This window comes from Gadus chalcogrammus, chromosome 4 (assembly GCF_026213295.1).
Source record: "Gadus chalcogrammus isolate NIFS_2021 chromosome 4, NIFS_Gcha_1.0, whole genome shotgun sequence".
Classification (NCBI taxonomy): Eukaryota; Metazoa; Chordata; class Actinopteri; order Gadiformes; family Gadidae; genus Gadus; species Gadus chalcogrammus.
In genome coordinates this window covers 17,033,300-17,056,515 of record NC_079415.1, presented here as the reverse complement: position 1 = coordinate 17,056,515, position 23,216 = coordinate 17,033,300, and the positions used below count along the sequence as shown (strand labels likewise).

The 23,216-nt window shown below is 46.0% G+C and overlaps 1 protein-coding gene across 1 annotated transcript in view; it reads left to right on the top strand.

The window, feature by feature from the left end:
- Positions 1 to 12,621, top strand: part of LOC130380620 (fibrinogen C domain-containing protein 1-like) — a 51,349-nt gene extending 38,728 nt beyond the window's left edge. Inside the window, exons 3-6 of the mRNA XM_056587865.1 lie at positions 2,308 to 2,787; positions 6,778 to 6,937; positions 12,184 to 12,320; positions 12,616 to 12,621. Coding sequence (XP_056443840.1) covers positions 2,308 to 2,787; positions 6,778 to 6,937; positions 12,184 to 12,320; positions 12,616 to 12,621 — 783 coding nt within the window. The remainder of the gene's footprint in view (positions 1 to 2,307; positions 2,788 to 6,777; positions 6,938 to 12,183; positions 12,321 to 12,615) is intronic.
- The last annotated feature ends 10,595 nt before the right edge of the window (positions 12,622 to 23,216 follow it).

Below are 23,216 nucleotides of genomic sequence, written 5' to 3'. Positions count from 1 at the left end.
AGCATGAATTACCAGATATGACGTTGGCGTCCGGATTACCAGATCGCTCCATGGTGATCGATCAGAGCATTACTTTAGCTGCGAGGTTCCATTATCGTCTGAATTCCATCGCCATTACCGGGAAATGTCCATGTTTATTTCACCAGGAAGGAATTGTGAAGCGATGAGGAAATAGGAAAGTCTGTATTGACATCACATCTAAATCTTAAATCTCTCTTTTACTTTCAGAGTTCACGGCAACCTGATATTTAAACACCTCCATCCTGGGTGGAGGCTCTATGAAAGCGATCCTTAATGTTGTAGTTTTAATGGATCTCGCCCTATGCCAGAGGCTCGCCACTGTCGTCGGGCTGCTGTGACTCACTCCAGCTTCACACATGCACGCTCATGTGTCTGGGCTTTTCAGAGTGCTGTTCTTACATCCGAGAGCTGCTTAAGAGATTTATATTGAAATGATTGAAGCTGAACAGGAACATGCAATTTAGTTTTAGGCCATCGTCATGTTTTCCATCAGATGATGGTTATTTGTCTTAAATGAAGATGTAAGCATATCATATTAACTTTCACATACAGGCACCCATAAATTGTATTGTCAAATATTGTCGATTAATTACAAATGATCTGGAATCATAGTAGCATATCTATCGTAAAAGATAAACAGTATATTTTTTACAAATCAAATCTACCATGGAAAAGGAGGCTTATTAAGAATATGCTCAAGCAATGTAATGGTCCCCACCATCAACATCCATAAACACAGTAAATTGCACTTCTTGCAAGTTCTCGCGATTAAAAAATTGCTTTGCTTTTGGTTTGTGCTGATGCTGCTGATTAAAGGGTTGTCAAACTGACAAACCAGTAGACATTTATCAGTGAAAGAAGTCCAGATTATAAAAGGAAATACAATAGAAAAGACTTCCGAAAAAATATATAAATGATTTGTTGTTATTATATCTGTTTTGTGTTTTAGCATCACTGATGCCAACCCAGTGATTAATTTGAATGCCTGCCTCACATCAAAATAAAGCAGATGTCGATTTTATTCAATCTAGTGGGTTTGTGTTGTTCTCTAATGCTAATGGTGCTTCCTTGAAATAGGAAGTACTTTTGTAAATAGATATGGATCTAATCAATGCCAAGGCAGTTTTTTCTTTCTTTGGAGCATAATAACACACAACCTCTCTGACATAGCCCTATTTACTCTCAATTTCAAGGTTCTCGGTAGACCCAGGAGATACGTTTAGCTTCCTGGAACCACCAAAACACACTTCACGGTGAAAGTAAAGCAGCCGTAAAACGCTGAACCATAAACCAGACCATTAGCCCTCAATTAGAGGGATTCACTTGGCCCGTAGTACCTGAGACATTTTACATATAAATAAGATTCCCTCTTAAACAGACTTGCACACGATGAATGATTACCCGGTAAAACAGTGTAAACAAAGCTGTGGTGACATCCGACGGCGGGAATCTAAAGGAAAGAGATACAGGAGTCTCATTCTTTCTGGCGGAGCGCATAAACTGTTGGATCATGAATTCTCCACATGCTTACATCTTCTGTTGTGAGGGAAAAATATTAAAAAGCAGAGAGCCATAGCTTTCACGTGGAGACAAACATGTTGTGGTTGGGGGTAGTTAATCATGCCTTTGTCTGCCATACTGGGCTCCGCAATCAACGGACGCTTCTCCTGTCCTGAGTGACAATATGGCATGCTATTATAAAGGCATGAGGCATTCCTTTTATAGCGCAGAGTTAATGACACAAAACAACAATTAGAATGCAGGCTTTTATTTAGCAGAACTGTGCTCAGTGTTTATAGGTTGTAAACTGTCGCACTTGTTGTGGTTGTGGCTGTCGATGCATCGCCTGTGTTGAAATACTTTTTTGGAGCCTTTATTTTGCCCTTTTGTTCTTCAAAAGCAAAAAATATGGAATAACTTCTTATTGCAGTATGCTTTACCAGAGGTGCAGCAGGCCAGTTGATCACAGATTTGTCTTCATCAAAAACCAAGTATTTAAGTGTAGACCACATACTCATCATTCAGACATTCCACATACACATCATTACATGGTACTGTTCGTTAAAATGACATTTTTGGGATCAAATGTGTTTTTCAACAATGAATAATAGAGGTTATAAGTGTGGAATGTGACTTCGGAATATGGAGAATGCTGTATTTATGCCCTGCTCTCCGTCCTTCCCGCCTTCGTTTGATAACTTCACCTTTTTGCCATCCTCGTCTTCCTCTATATGGATTCTTCCTCACTGGTTAACCGCTCTGTCTCCTCTTCCTTCCCCCTCCCAGAGAATGAGCTGTAGCTACCTCCTGTGCACCATCCTGCTCTTTGTGGCCGTCCTGCTGGCCGTTACCGTCACCGGCACCATCCTCTTCATGAACCACTACCAGGCCCCGTCCATCTCCGACGGCCCGCCGCACATCTCCACCAACCAGGACGAGGCCAACGCCCTTGTCACCGTGGAGAGGGGCGACGGCTCGCGCATCAACATCTTCATCGACCCCAACTGTCCCGACTACAACGGCAACTTCCTGCGGCTGGAGGGCGTGCAGACCTCCCTACTGCACTCGCTGACCGACCACGACGCCGACCTCAAGTCGGTGAAGGGGCAGGACCGCGCCCTGCTGGTCAGCCTGGCCGAGGAGGTGGCCAAGCTGTCGGCCCACGCCGGCCAGCTCAAGATGGACTATGAGTCCCTCCGGCGGGGCCAGGGCAGCCTGGGCCAGGACTTGAACACGCTGCAGACGGAGCAGGGCCGCCTCATACAGGTGAGGCGGGAGCCAGCGCCATGCACCGATCACAGCCTCATTGTGTCCACGGCCGTCTGCTCTGTTGGCTGATTTTGACGCATTGGGTCGATGCTACAAGCAGGACAAGTTTGCACTGCAACGATACATTTTAAACACACACACACACACACACACACACACACACACACACATACACACACACACACACACACACACACACACACACACACACACACATACACACATACACACACAAGCACAGACACACACACACACACACACAAACATGCACACAGACGCACATGCACACGCACACACAAACACACAAACAGACGCACAAGCACAGACACACACACACACACACATACACACATGCACAGACACACACACACACACACATGCACACAGATGCAGACGCACATGCACACGCACACACAAACACAAAAACAGACGCACAAGCACAGACACACACATACACACACACACACACACACATACACACACACACACACGCACACGCACACGCACACGCACACGCACACGCACACACAAGCATAAGCACAGAGAAGAGGATAATGGTTTCCAGTAGTCAGTGGAGACATGGTCATTAAATAAATACGTACGTCTAATGTTGATTACGACGACAGGGATGAGAGTGGCCGTGATGGTGCTGGCAATGATGATGATGATAGTTATTATGGTGGTCGTGATGAGGCCGGTGGCCGTCGCAGAAGGTTCGAATGACAAATGACGGCCAGCGGGATAATGGTGGGTGGTGTTCAAATCGGAAGGCATAAGTAGCAATGGCAGGGATTAAAGTGATGCGTTTGATTATTGTTGTGATGATGATGAAGGTGTCAAAGATGACTTGATGATGATGAAGAGGACTTCATGATGACGAGGAGGACTTCATGAGGATGACACACTATTTGTGATAATGAGGTCATGTTCATGTGTATGAAGGTGGTGATGATGATGATGATGATGATGATGATGATGATGATGATGATGATGATGATGATGATGATGATGTGATTGAGGGTGCTGATGATAGTGTTTCTGCTGCTAATGGCCTGTTGGAGTTGATGAGGATGAGGATGAGGAGGATGTAGAGGCATTTGATATATGCGTCTAACGAGGAAAGATATTATCGATTAGATGACACCAGTCCACTTGCAAAACGTACTGCGTTATTAAGCTCTAGAACATGGACTGCGTCTTCAGTTTGTTCCGTAACCTCGGTAACCGTGGTCCGTTGTCTGAGGGCGCTCCACCTCTGGAGACGGCGCCGGGGTCTGACTGTGTGATGTATGAGCAGCCCCGTGGCTCCAGCGCTACACTACATCCTGCTGATTTATACAGGGACACACAGGGACGCAGAGGACAACCCCCCCCCCGAGAGAGAGAACAATATTTATGGCTCCGGGTAACAGATAACGGATATGCAGGACAAGAATTCCTCCGTTTATTTGCCTGTGTTTCAGGTCCATTCAACCATTTCAAAATCAAAAGCTAAGCCGTGGCGAGGAGGTGGCCGATGGGTTCTGAGATTATTATCTCCGGACGAACTGTTGACCTGCATGCGAGCGCTCAAACGTGATTGGTCAATACTACCTTTGCCAACTAACGGCCTTCCATCGTGACCGGGGGTCTGGGCTCCGGGCCGCAGGGCTGGACATCGGCTAAGGGGGGATGTCAATGAGACACACCTCCCCCTTAGGTGATTTACTTCCCCCAATAGGGGGAGAGGTATGGCGGGGGTGACGGGTTGTGTGGGGCGCGGGGGCGGGGGGGGGGCTGTATGTGTGTGATGGGGCTGACTGTTTATATCTGTTTATATCTGTGTGTACGTGAGTGTATGTGAGTGTGGGTGTGTGAGTGTGTTTGGGGGGGCGGGGTGGGTGTGGGGGGGATGGTGATTGTGTGGGGGGATGTGGCGGGGTGTAAGTGTGGGTGTGGGGTGTATGCACAGCTGCTGTATAGCCATGAAGCTGGGCCCTGACTGTGTGATCTACTAGCAGCCCCGTGGCTACGGCGCTACGCTACATCGTTCTGATTTATAGGGTGACACACGAAGCCCCCCACCCGTCACCAAAACTGGGAGACGACGGAAGTGGGCCGCTGTGGAGTGTAGTGAAGTGATGCCCCGAAGGCACGGAGGGGGGAAAGGCTGGACTCTGATTGGATGCTTGGTTTTTATGAGACCAATTCGTTCTGATTCGGACACAACAATGGACACGTCGGTGTTGGTGGGTTGTTTTTCCAGAGTGACGGATCACTGGCCTAAATGATCATGGGTACGTCCATTCATTACTGTCCTCCGCGTGGGTCGGTTTATCGTTTCTGTTCCACTGGGTCTGGGAAGACTGTTATGTTGCTTTGGCAGACCTCATCTGGCCATTGCTTATTACTGAAACATATTTTTATATGAGATATATTTGATAAAAATGTAGGTTACTCAATCTCAGAATGTAGATTCATACACACACACACACATACATTCATTCATACATATTTAAATTGGTATAAACATGCCTATATAAATATATAAAATGCCTTCTGAGAAAATGACTTTTCCTACGGTGCCAGAACCTCAATTTTCTCTTTGGCATCCACCAAATGTCTGGTACAAAATGGGTCAGTCCCAAGGTGTGTGTGTGTGTGTGTGTGTGTGTATGTGTGTGTGTGTGTGTGTGTGTGTGTGTGTGTGTGTGTGTGTGTGTGTGTGTGTGTGTGTGTGTGTGTGTGTGTGTGTGTGTGTGTGTGTGTGTGTGTGTGTGTGTGTGTGTGTGCCTTTGTGTACATGTGTGTGTGTGTGTGTGTGTGTGTGTGTGTGTGTGTGTGTGTGTGTGTGTGTGTGTGTGTGTGTGTGTGTGTGTGTGTGTGTGTGTGTGTGTGTGAGTATGTGTGTGTATGTGTGTGTGTGCGTTTGTGTGTGTGTGCGTGTGTGTGTTGGATGGCCTGCTGCCCATATAATATGATTGCTGTTGTGCCCAGTGGGCCTGTGAGGTGTGTTGCATGCTTATTGAGACCAGACCAAGGCTGTTTGTCTCACACACGTTACACTCCTGACTACATTCCTGACTTCTGATGAATTATCCTCTGGAGTGGACTTGGTATCCCAGACACAGGATGGCTTTAGCTGATTGGTTACAGGATGGCTTTAGCTGATTGGTTCTGCATGCTCCCTCAGTCTTTCTCTGTGTTTTTGAGTAAGGCACGTATCGCTGCTCATCGCTGTGGATAAATGCTAAAAAACTAAATATTTAAAACTGCGTTGGAGAGTCTGCGTTGAAACAGAGAAAATAGTGGAAAATAGAAAAGCAAAGCAACAACAGATCCAGAATATGTTTGCGTATTCTAATGATAGCCTCAGTGTTTCAGCTATTGGCTGCCAATATGGGCTGGGTCTTCTCAGGGGCCCGGGGTTAGGAGTGCATCACCACTACCCAACTTTCACACCTCCCATTTCAAAATAAGAGCGGTGCAGTTCTGTGAAGGTTCTCGCCACACACTATATAGTGCGATGGGAACAACACTTATGTCAACCCCAACATGGTTTCACACATAGATCCCACAGCAGAAAAAACGTCCTGGTGTGTATGAGTTTTACCCGAGGACATCGCATGAGCTCCATTTTGCACTCCACTCACGGAAGGCACTTTGTCCAGATGGACTCTTTACGAGAAGGAGCGCACAAAGCGAGGACCTAAGCAGCCAACCTTATGCTCTGAATCATGTCGTTTATCTCTGTGCAGTAGTTTTTTTACAGAGACTTTGTTGGGCAATACATGCATGATTTTGCATACAATTTTGTACAAATATTGTATATATTATATATTTTTTATGTATGCCTGATGATTTTTGATGGATCATAAGTAAGTAGCTAAAGGCAAATAAAAGAATAGCTAAACAGTCTGAATGACATCACTTTGCTGTAATGCAGTCTTTAAAACCAGAAAACACTTTATCAATGTTTCTCACATGGGTTTTATTTGCTCCCCCCAGCTGCTGTCTGACAGCCAGATCAACATGGTGAAGGTGGTGAACTCGGTGAGTGACGCACTCAACGCCATGCAGAAGGAGAACGTGGGGCTGAAGGCCCGTGTGAAGGCCGACCTGCAGCGGGCACCGGTCAGGGGGGTGCGCCTCAAAGGCTGCTCCAACGGTGAGTCCCGGGAAGAGGGGGGAACACCAGCCTCTGTGGTCCGTCTGTCCTTGCTATCTCTGGTCGACATCTCTCATCTGGACGATAGTCTGTTTGTCCGTCTGTCTGTCTGCATGAGTGTCCGCCTCTCTTGTTTGTCTGTCTGTCTGTCTGTCTGTCTGTCTGTCTGTCTGTCTGTCTGTCTGTCTGTCTGTCTGTCTGTCTGTCCGTCTGTCTGTCTGTCTGTCTGTCTGTCTGTCTGTCTGTCTGTCTGTCTGTCTGTCTGTCTGTCTGTCTGTCTGTTTGTTTGTTGTCCATCTGTTTGTCTGCGGGTGTTTCCGTCCGTCTGTCTGTCTGTCTCTCTGTCCGTGTGGCTGTTTGTCTGTTGCTTTGTTGCGCCGTTGGTCTGTCTGTCTGTTGCTCCTTTGGTCTGTCTGTCTGCCTGTCGCTCCGTTGGTTTGTCCATCTGTCTTTGGCTCCATTGGTCTGTCTGTCTGTCTTTGGCTCCGCTAGTCTGTCTGTCAGAATGCGTTGTTGCTGGGAGGCAAGCAGTAACTTGAGAGTCTCTGGACCGTCCGATCCTCAGGATGTAAACACTAAACCCAGACGACTCCATCAGAACGGCCTCATTCATCATCGTTTGAGAAAACAACAATCACATTAATCTTCAGTTAATGTCTCAGTTTACAACAGAGTGATCTAGCGTTTTTCAATGCCCCCTACAACATTACAGAATACTGAATCAACCGCTAGCATAGAGTGTGTTGCCTGAACTCACTGGCATATCCCTCCGTTCTCCTCTGCCATTTCTGAGGGTTCAAGGTGCACGGCTTCTCCGAGAGAGCTAGATTTGAGAGCAATCAGATGGAAGAGCCAATGGAAGAGCAGGCTCCATGATCGAAAGGGACGTTTATTTAATGCGTTCACTCACACACACTTATATAGTGTCACCCAGGAGAAGGAGAGCCACATGTAATGTGTTGAACTCCCACCTATTCACACACACACACAAACGCAGTGCAAGTCCATCCGAGTCAGAGCCAAGTTCTTTATCCCGCAATGTCAATTTGGACATTCGAGGTCATGAACCAAGCATTTGGCAGCTTTTACAGGGATCGTAAATTTTTTATAAAGTAATTTAGAGAACATACACTGGGCACATTGAGGAAATAAAGCCCTGAACTAAGTCCAACCTTACTCCTGAAAAGCGGTTGGCTCACAATGTATCCTGTGGTTTGTTTTCTTTACCCGTAAGACGAGTCTTGATATGGGTGACCGTACCATCCCCGGACCACAAGGGAGATCCTGTTTAAGGGTCCCGTGGGGGTGGGCCGCGCCCCAGTGGAGCAATCTGTATGCCATGGAGTCCTTGTAAACCAAGGAGGGGACAAAGCTGTGTCGGCATCAAGTCCAGCTCACGGAGCAGCCAGAGTTTGTAAACTGTGTTAAAAGTGCCCTTTCTGCCAGCGACAGAGTTTGTGTAAAAAAGTATGAAGAGGTCTCGGAGGCTGAGCCAAGACTCAGCAGAGAGTGTCCAGTGTGAGGGGATCAATTAGGCATGTTTTGCTTTTTTGCAAACGATGTTGCCGTGGCCAGTGTGAAAGGTTTTATCAGATACATTGAGTATCAGGCCTGGTAAAGGATGACTTCAGTAGAGGGGGGAGGGAGGGGAGGAGGGAGGGAGGGATGCCTGAAGTGGTGGCTTTCAGGGGTCACATAGCAAAGCTAGGGCAACCGGCAACTCAACCGACTGTTTAGCTGCTGTGGCTTCAGTAATCAATTAATCAGACCATAGACTTTATTTTGGACTAAGTGTTTCAGGATCTCCAATGCTGACTGGTAAAACATAATTCTGCCAATAGCGAAAAAAAGAGGTTAAGAGTATTTGTTACTGTTTATAACTATAAAATATTTATTACTGATATTAGAAAAGTGCTTAGCTAGGAGGTGCTTGTGGTTTGCAGTCTTTTGATTACAGCTTCCAAAACAGTCCCATACTTTGGTAACTAATTAAAGATTACTGATGAAGAACAATCACAGTGTTGACATTTGATATAGGTCAAATGTAGATGAGCTTATGAGTTCATACCCATATTGTTTTTCTCATTAGTCTCACAAGGAGATGGACACGGAGACCCTTATTTGGGCATTAGAATAATCAAAGTATTCAACGGTGATGAAGATGGTGCTCTGGCCCTAAGGCAAAGTTATCCGTCAAATAAATCTGCTATCACAGCTCCATGTGCAAACCCTATTGGCTAGTAATCAAAACAACATTTTGTGTGAAAATAATCAGTAAGCTGTTTGTCAGAAGGAGGGTGCAGTGCGTTTGGCAGGGTCAACATATTGGGCCCTATTTTAACGGTCTGAAACGCAAGTGAGAAGCGCCAAGCACAAGTAGCTTTGTGGGCGGTTCTATGGCGTGGTTGCTATTTTACCTGCTCATAAATTACTCTTGCGCCTGGCGCAAATCTAAAAAAGGGGTGGTCTGAAGTAGCCTCATTACCCGTAGGTGTGGTTTGGGCACCGTGCAATAAACCAATGAGAGTGCCATCTCCCATTCCCTTTAAGAGCCATGAGCGCATTTGAATCTGACGAGTTGATATTTTGACTCAGATGAGACAGATGCATGACCACATGAATTTCAAACTTCAAATGGCTCAGTTTATGACCAAATAACATGGCCTAATTCACATATGGAATAGCGTTTATTTCCACAACTTCAGAAACACTGAGTCCTCAAATACATTTCGGCAAAGAAAATTGAATATACATTGCCATGGACTGCATTATGCGTTACGTGTTTAGTTTGAGCAACGACACATGCGTCAGTGTAGAAAGTAAATTGCGCCGGACGCAAGATAGGGCCCATTGTGATTCAGGAGCCATTGCTCCTACGCGTCGAGAAACTGAGAGACACCCTGTTCATCTGTTGAAAGCATCTGCAGCTCTACATCGTTGGGTTAATTAGGTCCAGGAGTGTTACAGATGCATGATGGGAGATAAGTACAGTCTATCGCTCTTAACGGGCAGCGGTGGGTATGCGAGGAGAGATAGGTGTCTTGTTTTTTAATGAATCGATGAATTCTTCATGAATATCATGCTGTGGCCGCAGTGTGAGACGTCAGGGTGACTTACTGGGGATCTTTGACCGTTAATGTTCACAGTCCGTTCCTTAACAGGATGAGGATGTTCCAGTGTTGCCCCTACTGCGCACAAGCAGTCAACACAGCCCGCCTGACACACACGCACACGCGCAAACTGCACGCTCACACACGTAAACACACGCAAACACACAAAAACACACACACACAGTGTGTGTGTGTGTTAACTTCCCACATACCCATGCAGACACAGGCTCACACATGCAAACTCACACAAACACTCTCTCAATCACACACAAAAACACACACGCACGCACACACACAGTCACATGCATGCACACACTGCTCCTGAACCTCAAACACATCACACTGTGATCATATTTAACCATATAAACTGAATTATCCTGCATATCGAAAAGACAAAATAAAGAATACCGCAAAAGGATTTAGGAGCTTTTGAGGACAAAACACAGAGCAGGGTCCTTCTGCTCTTCAAATTTAATAGTCCTGATAATGGAGGGCAAAGTGTTTTGAAGTTGAGGATTAGACACACACAAAGGGAACCGTTTGGAGAGTGCCTGGCATTGAATGCACAGAGAAAAGGTGAAAACTAGGCAAAAACAAGCCTGTCTGACTGGACCTTCTTTTTATTTTTATAAATGTCTCAAGGAGCTGCGCGGCTGCTTTATATTCTCCCGTTCGACCCGGGGAAGGCTGGCATGCATAATCTATGATAGGCTCCTCACCCTCCTACCGGCCTTCCATGGTGGATACTGTGTGTGTGTGTGTGTGTGTGTGTGTGTGTGTGTGTGTGTGTGTGTGTGTGTGTGTGTGTGTGTGTGTGTGTGTGTGTGTGTGTGTGTGTGTGTGTGTGTGTGGTTGTGTGGGTGTGTGTGTGTAAGTGTGTCTGTGTTTGTTTGTGTGAGCTTGTGTGTCCCCGCTGCAAGACCACATGGTTGTTTCTCCCCCAAGGCTTATCACCGCTGTTTCTCTACCCTGCAGGGCGCCAGGCGAGTGTGTGTGTGTGTGTGTGTGTGTGTGTGTGTGTGTGTGTGTGTGTGTGTGTGTGTGTGTGTGTGTGTGTGTGTGTGTGTGTGTGTGTGTGTGTGTGTGTGTGTGTGTGTGTGTGTGTGTGTGTCTAGGTTTGATCGTGTTCCTTTTAGGTTTCTTTACCTCTCTTTTATTGTAAATGGCTCATGATTACATAGCACTTTTCCATTGCTACCCAATACTCTCTCTCTCTCTTCATCTTTCTCTCTTCTTCTCTCTCTTTTTTTCTCTCTCTCTGTCTTTCTCTCTCTCTCTCTCTCTCTCTCTCTCTGCCTCTCATCTATTTTTCATACAGAAGATACATAGGTACGAGATGCATTGAATGAATGAATGTATGATGAGGACAATAAACCCAATAGATTAGAACAGGGGATAATCTGTCTCCGTATCCATTTGGGAAAAGCATTTGCATATCTGCTGTACTCAGGAGGCAACAAATGAATCACTGTTGATATTGTTATTGTTGTTGGTGTATAGCAAAAGGCCAAATTTTATGGCATGAAAAGGGATATAGTATATCCCTTAACATAAAGCAATGGTTATTTAATGTCCAGAAAGACAAAGTGAAATGCCTTTGAGGGTGCATCTATCTAGGTGCTTTTCAAAGTACCACAGCTATTTAGCACAGAACAAAACCTAGGAGGACTGAGATTGGCTTTGCTGTCATTTGAAGGTTTAGCAAGCTGTGAACCAACCCCTCAAAATAATTTGAGTTCATTACATGTGGATGTAACAACTACGTACGTTATTAAATAGGTGATTCTATGTGAAAGTATGTCATCTCCGTCCCCGACTTATACATTTGGATATCTGTAACCTTTGAATTGATCATAGAATTCAGGCAACATCACATATAAAGTTCAAACCCTTTTCATGTTGGCTAAAGAATATTCACACATTGACCAAATAGTACCCTTCACAACGTGAAGACAGTCCCCGACTGCTGCCATTTAACGGCTCAACTGCTTCTATAAATCGGCACCGTAAATAAAACAAATGCAACTGAAATACACGTTAACCCACCGACTGTCCCATGGCTGACCCCATGCAGAGAGTCTTTGAGGGGCGAGTGTATCTCTGACGCGGCGCACTCCCCTTTGCTGCTCTCCGCAGGCTCCCGCCCCAGGGACTGTGGGGACCTCTACGCCAGCGGCCAGAGGGAGGACGGCATCTACTCCGTGTTCCCGGTGCACCACCCCGCAGGCTTCCAGGTCTACTGCGACATGACCACGGATGGAGGCGGCTGGACGGTAGGCTACGCAGGGACGCTATGCACACACAGACGCACACGCATACGCACGCACGCACGCACGCACGCACACAGACACACATACACATAACTATTGCACAGACAAGCATACCTCCACACACACACACATAAATATAACATCTTAGTCTTAACTATTTCTAAAATTTGGCGTTGTTAGTCTTTAACCATCAATAACACAGATTACTCCTTTAAAAGCACACATGTTCCTTAAAATTTGTAATGTGAATCCCAAAGCTGTTTGAGTGTTTCCATGTTCATGCTGCACCCCGGTGCAGGTCTAATCTGAATGTCTTCAGTGAGGCCTGCTGCCACTAGAAGATGCTGAACCCCTAACACAGCTCATAGGAGACGCTTCCATAAAGCAATTGATCACACAGTTTGAGAGGTTAATTGAGTGTTATGAGAGCAGGCAGTTCTCATAACAACAGTGTCGGTTGCCGCTCAGACAGAATATGCTCGACGATAAACGGGTTAACGAAACAGTTGGACAGCACAATATTTTTTAATGTTCTGTCCTACTCCCAAACTGGGGGCTGTGTATGCTGTGGGTTTGTATGTGTATATGTGTGTGTGTGGGTACGTACGTGCGTGCATGTTTGTGAGTGTATGTGTGTGTGTGTGTGTGTGTGTGTATGTGTGTGTATGTGTGTGTGTGTGTGTGTTTTTTGCGTGCAGAGGGGGCCAGGATTTATTTTTGCAGGGCTTTTAACATCAGAAATGATAATTTTAATGAAAGTCATCTTTGAACCCAGCAGGTCTCGGTTATCATCGGTGATGAAAAATGTGTCAGTTCATGTTCAGTGGGTCTGGATCAGACAAGCAGTTGGTTGGCCAGGACTGGCAAACCAAGCTGTTATCATAGCGTGGTGGGACTGGGTGGGTGGAAATGAGGGAGGGAGGGTGGAGTCGAGGGAGGTTGAAGGTGAGGGAGGAGGTGAGGGAGCAGGCGAGAGAGTAGGTGAGGGAGGAGGTGAGGGAGGGGGAGGTGAGGGAGGTGGTGAGGGAGGGTTGAGGGGTAGGTGGAGGTGAGGTTGGAGGTGAGGGTGGAGGTGAGGGAGGGAGAAGGTGAGGGAGGAGGTGAGGGAGGGTGGAGGGGGAGGTGGAGTTGGGGGTGGAGGTGAGGGAGGGAGAAGGTGAGGGAGGTGGTGAGGGAGGGTGGAGGGGGAGGTGAGGGAGGTGGTGAGGGAGGGTTGAGGGGGAGGTGGAGGTGTGGATGGAGGTGAGGGTGGAGGTGAGGGAGGGAGAAGGTGAGGGAGGAGGTGAGGGAGGGTGGAGGTGAGGGAGGCTGGAGGTGAGGGAGGAGGTGAGGAGGGAGAAGGTGAGGGAAGAGGTGAGGGAGGGTGGAGGGGGAGATTAGGGAGGAGGTGAAGGAGGTTGGAGGGGGAGGTGGAGTTGAGGGTGGAGGTGAGGGAGGGAGAAGGTGAGAGAGGTGGTGAGGGAGGGTGGAGGGGGAGGTGAGGGAGGTGGTGAGGGAGGTTTGAGGGGGAGGTGGAGGTGAGGGTTTGGGTGAGGGTGGAGTTGAGGGAGGGAGAAGGTGAGGGAGGAGGTTAGGGAGGTTGGAGGGGGTCAAGGGAGGAGGTGAGGGAGGGTAGAGGGGGAGGTGGAGTTGAGGGTGGAGGTGAGGGAGGGAGAAGGTGAGGGAGGAGGGGAGGGAGGGTTGAGGTGAGGAAGGGTAGAGTTAAGGGTGAAGGTGAGGGAGGTTGGAGTCGAGGGTGGAGGGTGGAGGGTGGAGGAGAGGGAGGTTGGAGGCTGAGGGAGGGTGGAGCTGAGGGTGGGTGAGGGAGGGTGGAGCTGAGGGTGGCTGAGGGAGGTTGGAGGTGAGGGATGGAGGATAGTAGAAAGTCCTTTGAGAACAAGAGAGAGAGAAAAATTATGGATGGCACAAACAGACTCAGATCCATTTGATCTATATTGGAATTCATTCATTCATGATTTCATCAGTTGTGTGTGTGTAGGTGTGTGTGTGTGTGTGTGTGTTTGTGTGTGTGTGTGTGTGTGTGTGTGTGTGTGTGTGTGTGTGTGTGTGTGTGTGTGTGTGTGTGTGTGTGTGTGTGTGTGTGTGTGTGTGTGTGTGTGTGTGTGTGTGTGTGTGTGTGTGTTTGTGTGTGTGTGTGTGTGTGTATTTGTGTGTGTGTGTATGTTTGTGTGTGGCCCATGATTATCTATGTGTAAGACAGTGCTGTGAGGTTAGCAAGAGGCAGTTTCTCTGTGTTCTATTGCATCAGTCCACGGGAAAAGCTAGCAGTTTTTTCCCAACAAAAATGTGCTTTGACTTTATAGCAGACGATTTCTGCTCTACAGGCTCCGAATAAATTCTGTTCATTGGAGCTCTTCAGGGTCCAAGGCAGGACGCGCTGAGTAGATGGAGTGTTTAATGTATAACTCTGTTGATGTATGCTTCTTCATCAGGTACTTATTTTTTTAACCCCAAACCAAATCCCTACAGGGGCATTGAAATGGCTTGTAACTCTGTGTGCCAGGACCTATGAATATGCTAATGAGGCATGCCCCTCCATACATGGTCAATATCAGCAGCAAGCAGGCAGGCCCATCAATTCCAGGTAACAGCTGGGATGACCGCAAAGAGTCCTTCCTTATATATTTTGCGGATTTCTCAATGTATTTCTCCTCGGATAAACATGCAAGGAGTACATGCATGCAGATCACCAGCATGTCTTCAAAAGATGATTGCAACCCAATGAAGTAGGTCTAATCTAATTTGTCTCATGTTAGCATTACTGTGACCCAGAGCCCAATATTAAGGAGTGTTGGGTCAAAAACACATGCAAGGTACATTCAGAAGCCCTGAGTTTGCATCTTAGAACTTAATAGACTGTTGTATTATGTTGCTTTTTTCTGAGCACAGCAGCATAAGAAGCAACTTTCTCATAGTTAGACTGTTAGCCTAAAGCGATGGTGCATTTGCTTATGCCCGTGTGATGGAACAAGGACAGACACCAGCCGCACCAAATCAATGTACTCCAGGGAGCATGTTTGTTGGAAGCATACTTCAAGTCCAGTGTAAAAAAAAAACGGGTAAGCTTGGTGAAGACGTGAACTACACTGGAACAACCTGACTGTAGGGGGAGCAGGCCTTTAAGTATTCTCCAGCACATCAATATATGCCAACCTGGTTGGAAGCCCCTGGAGTGGAAGCGGAGCTTTCACCGCCAAAATCTAAAAACCCAACCAATATGAAGTACCAAGTTGAGTATTTTGCCGCAAAATGATTTGAAATTGAAGTCATCCAAGTCGGGGCACAGCTTAGCGGTTCACTGGAAAAAATCAAACCAAGGCAGCAGCAAATACAAGGGAAGAACCTTTTTCCATCATTATTTAAAAATGTGTGTACGTGTGCGTGTCACTGGCTGTCAGTCGCTCCTTGTGATAGGCAAGGTCTCACCCTTCTATCATCAAACAAAGCTTAACTGCCAGACTGACAAAGTGCACAGCTACTCTGCAAGCTGTCAGACCAAAGATGATGAATATGGTTTGTGTGTGTCTCTATACGTGTGCGCATCCATGTGTGATGCTTGTGTGTGGGTGTGTGTGCTTCCATGTGTGATAGGTATGTTTGTGTGAGTATGTGCATGGAAGTGTAGAATAGGCATGCATTATGGTGTGTGTGTGTGTTTGTGTGTGTGTGCCACGAAAGCTTGTGTGTCCGTGCAGACATGTGTGCATTGTATGTAGAAATTGTAACTGTGCTCATCCATTAAATGCAAGCCTACGTCCGCCTGCAGTAGGTTTGCACAAGCATGGTGAAGCCTTTGCATATACCCTTTATTCCCTGCATGCATATTCACATGTGCTGCTCAGCAGCTCAGTAAAGTGCTATCATGCACTAGCTGCAGCTGATCCGGTGAGCTTTTTCAGGTTGATCATGCTAACACGTCAGCCTTATTAAGGGATTGAGGCTAACCGATGCATAGAATAATGTGTAGATATGCTGGTGTGTGCACGAGAGAGAGAGAGAGAGAGAGAGAGAGAGAGAGAGAGAGAGAGAGAGAGAGAGAGAGAGAGAGAGAGAGAGAGAGAGGGAGAGAGGGAGAGAGGGAGAGAGAGAGGGTGAGATAGAGAGAGAGAGGGAGAGAGAGAGTGAGAGAGAGAGAGGGTGAGAGAGAGAGAGAGAGAGAGAGAGAGAGAGAGGGTGAGAGAGATTGAGAGAGGGAGGGAGAGAGAGAGAGAGAGAGAGAGAGAGAGAGAGAGAGAGAGAGAGAGAGAGAGAGAGAGAGAGAGAGAGAGAGAGAAGGCTCTTGGTTGGCTGGCTCTTTCACCAGCTGCCTGTTGAACTTAAATAAAGAATGAGCCATATGTTGGCGTTCTGCACTCAGGAACAGAACAGAGGAGCTGGACCGCAGGCTAGCGTAGCGGTACTGACAGGGGAGTGGCTAGCTGCAAACAATAGCAAGTACAAGAAAACACGTCCCAGAGTTGACTGATTGGGGTTGACCCATCCGGAAGGCATAAACAGTTGCATTAATAATGTATCGCTGTTAGGCGCAATTAATGTCAAATATTGGGAAGAGTTTGCCAAATTCAATGGTCATTCATTTCCGAGCAAATGCATCAACCTTACTACATTTACAACTGAATCAACTTTGTCTCAGGTCTTCTATATGTGCATTGTTATTTGATAAAAAAATGCTTGGTGAGATCTGTAAAACATTATTGTACTCAACTATTCTTTTAGACACAGCTCATGAGTGTCCATGTTGTATGGGTTGCGTTTGCACAAAGAGAAATTTTCCCTGTATTCCCCTGAACACATAAAACAACTGTGAAAAGGAGCATTGTGCAGCCAGCTGGTTGAGGGCGGATCAAACACTAGCTTTCCAAACACTCCTCATTCCCGTCAACATACAATCCCTCCACACACAGATCCTAGATCAGCACAAGAGTTCAAAACATTATCAGTTCAATACATAACATGCGACTACCACGCACATGCAAGACACATGCAAACATGCAGATCAACACACACACACATGCGCACACACACTAATGCACACATGCATGCACACACACACACACACACACACACACACACACACACACACACACACACACACACACACACACACACACACACACACACACACACACACACACACACACACACACACACAAACCCCAATACAGTAACTACTGCTACTGAAATATGTATCAGCACAGACAGTCTCAAAGTCCCAGATAAAGCAATCCTTTCGGCCCGTATCTCTCTCTCTGTTTCAAGAAAAGAATATTTGAAATTCCATTTGAATACAGGCACATGGCTTAGGGTAATGTCTTTTACGTGATTACTATTTTATTTGCTGAAAGGAAAAGGACTAAAAATGACCAGAGTGTAAATAATGAATCAGGGGTAGATTCATGGGAGTGCAGCGAAGGTTCTGCATTATCAAATGGTGCTTTTATCAGAAGTACTGCAATAACTCTCCAATACTATATTCGGCTGCAACTGAAATGTAAAAGTTTGAGCTGGAATGTACGATTGTGTTTGTGTGTGTGTTTATGTTTGTGTGTGTGGTGTGTGGGTGTGTGTGTTTGCTTGTGTGTGTGCGTGTGTGTATGTGTGTGTGTGTGTTGATGTGCGTTTGTATGTGTGTGTGTGTGTGTGTGTGTGTGTGTGTGTGTGTGTGTGTGTGTGTGTGTGTGTGTGTGTGTGTGTGTGTGTGTGTGTGTGTGTGTGTGTGTGACTGTATGTTGGTGTGCCTGCGTGCCTGGTACGAGTGTGTGTTGTCTTACCCCACAGAGGCCTTCACAACCTTTTAGGTAGTCCAGATGTCCTATGTATGCTTTTCAATATCTGTGTTTTCCACATAAGGCCTTAAATATTTATCTCTCTGTTGGTTTATTGGTTTCAAAGATTCTTCCGGAGAGAGAGAGAGAGAAAGAGAGAGAGAGAGAGAGAGAGAGAGAGAGAGAGAGAGAGAGAGAGAGAGAGGAATAGTTCTCTGGGTTTTCTGTGTTTCTGTAAAAGTATGCTGTAAAACCAAAGAAAAGTTGAGTGTTTGCGTGACTCTTCTGGTGTGTGGGGAAGCTGCTCCTAAACCGGCTGATCCTCTCGCGCCCGGCCTAATTATGTGTTTGTGCCTGTTTGGCCCCAAGGCTTCAGGGTTTATTCAGCATGCCCGGCGTGATTTCTTCTCGGTATTAACGCTGCCATCTTTAATCTCCAAATGACCTCTCAAAGGTGTCAGTGGAGGACTAAGCCCAGCGATAGGCCCGCTTTCCATTTTTTGTTGGACGTTTTTTATTGTTTGTTGAGTCGATGAAATATGCAAACGGGAAAATGTTCTTTCAGTGGCACAAAAACATGACGGAGAGGCAGAACGGTGTGTTCGGTCCCTTCCTCCGTATGCTCTGGCCTACTCATGTTGAGTAATGTGCTTTTTATGTAATGGTACTTTGGTTTCACGTGGACCGCGGGTGTGCGTAAGTGTGGGTGTGCGTGTGTACGTGTGTGTGTGTGTGTGTGCATGCGTGTGTGCGTGTCTGGTTGTGAGTGTGTTTTTGTGTGTACGTCTTCATGTGTGTCTGGTATATGTGTGTGTGTGTGTGTGTGTGTGTGTGTGTGTGTGTGTGTGTGTGTGTGTGTGTGTGTGTGTGTGTGTGTGTGTGTGTGTGTGTTCGCGCGCGCGTTTGTGTGTGTATGTGTGTACAGCAGCCTTTGTGGGGCACCACGGCAGCAGAGAAGAACAAGCGGTGGTTATGGACCGCGTGAGCTGTCTCTCTGCAGTGGTTCTCCGTGCAGGTAGTGGCGGCGTTGAGATTGACCTTTACAGAAATGAGCACCATTAGTCGCAGAGCTCAGAGACTTGTGTAAAGGGAAGGTGAACCAACAATTTAGCAGCTGCAACATCTCCCCTTGTATTCCTGGGCTGGCAGAGGACAGAAGAAGCATCGGCGGGCATAGGACAGAAAAAGCATCAGCCTTGCCCCTCTCCACCTGTTGTCTTTGTCTTTCGGAAAGCTTTCCGTCTTGTGCTCACCTGCTTCCGCTCCGTCTGTTTTTTGTATTGATTGGTTTGTTTACCTGTGTGTTTGTTTGTGTGTGTATTCCCTGCTGGACTTCCTGTTCGTCCTGCTCTCGGCCCGTCTCCCACCGCCGCCTCCGTAATGCGGCTGCTTCCTCCTGGCTAGGCCCCGGTACAGTCTTCCTCCAATTTGTTCAATCGATCGTCCGTTGGACATCAGCGGCCCGACCTCCTTTAGCACGGGCCGAGACCTGGAGGAGGACAGCGGGGCCCCAGCTCTCAGCGGGAGCCGCTGTTTGCTGAAGACTTTTCAGAGTGTGTTAATATCGCTCATCACTGCAGTGCTGCCAGGGAGAATCTGTTTTTATTCTTCCGCCGGGGTTATGAAGATATCAAGCAAGCAGATGTTAGAAGTCCTGTTAAACAAGTAAACTTTGAACTGCATTCACAAGTGTGCACATCTGTTAGGTGTTTTAACTGATTCATTTAGAGCCTTTTGGCATCCAAGCTTTCTTTATTTTGGTAATTCTTTCTTTCTATCTTTTTTCCTCTCCTTTCTTTCTTTGTTGATTTTTTTCTGTTTCATTTTTGTTTTCTGTTGATTTTTTTCGGTTTTATTCTTGTTTTCTTTCTTCCTTTGTCACTTGTTTTATCGGTTCCCTTTGATATAGGGAACCGATATAATGTCAGCCTTTTTGCCTCTTTCTTCTATTAAGCCTTAGTATACTTTTGGTATGTATAATTCAGCCATTTGCGATTATTTCCTTCTTTCTTTCTTTATGTCCTTCTTTCTTTCCTTCTTTCTTTCTCAATGAATCCCTGTGGACCCCATCGGTGTTCCCAGGTCAAGTGTCTCACTACACACTGAGCAAGTAGCTTTGTGGGTGGTTCTATGGCGATGTTGCTATTTTACCGGCGCATAAATGACTTGTGCCCGGCGCAAATCTAAAAAGGGTTGGTCTGAAGTAGCCTGATTACCTGTAGGTGTGGTTTGGGCTTAACCTGCAATAAACCAATCAGAGTGCCATCTCCCATCCCCTTTAAGAGCCATGAGCGCATTTTAATCGGACAAGTTTATATTTTGACAGCGCGTTTGCAGTCTCCGATGAGACAGATGCATGACCACATGAATTTCAAACTTCAAATGGCTCAGTTTATGGCCAAATAATATGGCCAAATTCACATATGGAATAGAGTTTTCTTCCACGACTTCAGAAAGACTGAGTCCTCAAATACATTTCGGCAAAGAAAACTTAACACACACATGATATGCGGCAACTGTGGTTCTATTCAATGATCTACGTAATGCATTGACAAACATCGTTTCTTACCAGTATTGTATGCATTATCGTTATCGACTTGTGTTCCTAATATGCATGTGTCCCCTTTTAATATACAATGCCATGGACTGTATTATGGGTTACGTGTTTAGTTTGCGTGTGTTTAAACAGATGGACGCACCCACGCACGCCCGCTTTCATTAATTATTTTGCGCATACATACACACGCGCCCGCATTCATTCATTCTTTTAAACACTCACTTGGTAAAACACTTGGTAAAACAATGTTTTCTCATGATCAAATACTCATCAATTCTAAAAGTTATGGACTTGTACACGATGTCTGTGTTAAGAAAATATGTGTTTGCTGTACGGTGTTTGCAGATAAATTGATTTAGAGTACAATTTATTATTGCTGTATCAGCTGTTCTTTCCCAAATAATTTACCTAGAATGTGTGGCTAGGTAGATGAGAGATGCGCGAGGTGCACAAGTAACATTATGCACGAGCCCTTAAAATAACATCTGAACAACGCGGCACTGACTTTAAACCAGGTATTTCCTGGTTTATGGCGCAATTGTTTTCTGAAACTGCAAAAAAGAAACAGGGAATGTTTGCGCCAGAACACGCCTCCTCCTTTCGCCGAACCGCCCCATGGGGCGCAAGATCATTCCCTTATTTACAGGCGCGTGGCGGTGGAGGGAAAAGAATGCTCAGCGCCAGTTGCAAACTAGCAACGACACATGCGTCAGTGTAGAAAGTCAATTGCGCCGGATGCAAGATAGGGCCCTGAGAGTGATTCAGTGCCAAGGTGACCAGCTTTTATTAAGCACTGGATGCTAGGAGCTAACAGGCTATATTGGCAGGTCTATTTTTCTGTTTCCCACCTAGAAGTGCGCCAGATTTGAGAATCTCCCTCCATCAGCTTACAATCGCTCATGGCAGGCTTTTCCTTGTGTTTGTTCCCTGTCGCCGGGCACCGAGTCAATCTGGACCGGATGCTGGCTCCCCTGTAGTTGAACACAACGCCTGCTAAAGAGCTCATGGCAGCTGGTAAACCAGCCCTCGTCTGACGTGCAAGTGGAAATAACCTGGAGGAGGTGTTAGGTGGAGACCGTCGCTTAGGGACCGATCTGGAGAGTGTGAAATTGTGTTGTTTTTTGTCGAAAAAAAGACAAGGGAATATATATCTGGTATAGCTCCAGCGTATATGCAATGCCTCTTCAAATTCATTGGAGACATTGCACCTTTGAATAGTATCATTACATTCATGCGAGTAGCTTAGTGTGCTGATTAGAACACATAATAACAGCTAAACTGGAGGACAGGAATACAATGTGTCTCAAAAGATAAATTTATACATAGTTTTATTTCTCGCCATTTCCATATAAAGCCTTCATTGTTTTACTTTCTTTATAATTCATATTTAGAATTTTGTTATTTTCTTTACTTTACCTGAAGGACAATGTGTGAAAGTTATAGTCCCAGTAAATGTATTTTTCTTTACTTCTGTTTTGTATTGCCTTCCCTGTCTAGGGAATTGGTTATGTCACATCTTACAAGGATTCCAGGTATCCACACAGAACTGGGCAGAGCATCCCTGAGCTGGTCAAAGACCTGAATGTGAATCTGATCCTGTATCTAATTCTGCTGAATCTGGTGCCTTATACCACTCGATGGGTTAGATATATTCCTCCTTTCTTGTTCAGTGTGTTTGATCTCCTGCTGATGTTTTGCAGAGTATAAAATGATAACCCAGATGGAATATGGTGTACTGTTTACCTAGATGGTGTCAACAGAAGCCCGAATCCATCCCGCAAAAGGACCTTTAACACTGCTAAACAAATACAACAAATTTAAGTTGTCTTGTTTTGGGGTGACGATCTCTAATTAGCACTTTGTAGAAAAAAAACAACAACTATCAATTGTGTTTATTGTTGCGTGTAATATTTAAGCATTTCTCTCAGCTTAGCAGCTAGGGCCCCTCTGATGGGTGACGGATATTTGAGTCAACAAACAAACATACAATAATCCCTTTAAACAATAATCTTGATTTTTTCCAAACCCACACACCAATAGAAACGTTTCTGTCAGCTTTAAGATACGTTCTAGCATGGCTTCCCCGATTAATTATATATAATAGGAGAGCTGCTTTAATTATCTCTGGGCCCGGCAATCACTTAAATGCTTCCTTCTTGTAGCCTTCCAAACCTCATAGCCTACCATAATGGTTGACGGTTCTTGGGTGTAGCGTTGGAAGCTATCTGTCTCGGTCGTTGCATCATTTCCCAAAAGTGCCCAATGCATTTTACGAGAAAGCAAAAAGCCTCCAAAAGCAGGGTGTTCCTACCCGGAAAACCGGACAAATCTGCAAGCTTATGCTTAGTTTTCTCTGGCATATGTGTCCGTCCCCCTCCCGTTCTGACAGATTTCCAGCTATCAGTCAGCATAACTGGTGATCTTATATGGAGCTGGTCTGATACAAAGACTGTACAGAGGAGCACCCTAGAGCAGCCTCCTATAGCAGCACCCTATAGGAGCACCCTATAGGAGCACCCTATAGGAGCACCCTTTAGGGCGCTGCTATAGGGCGCTGCTCTAGGGTGCTCCTATAGG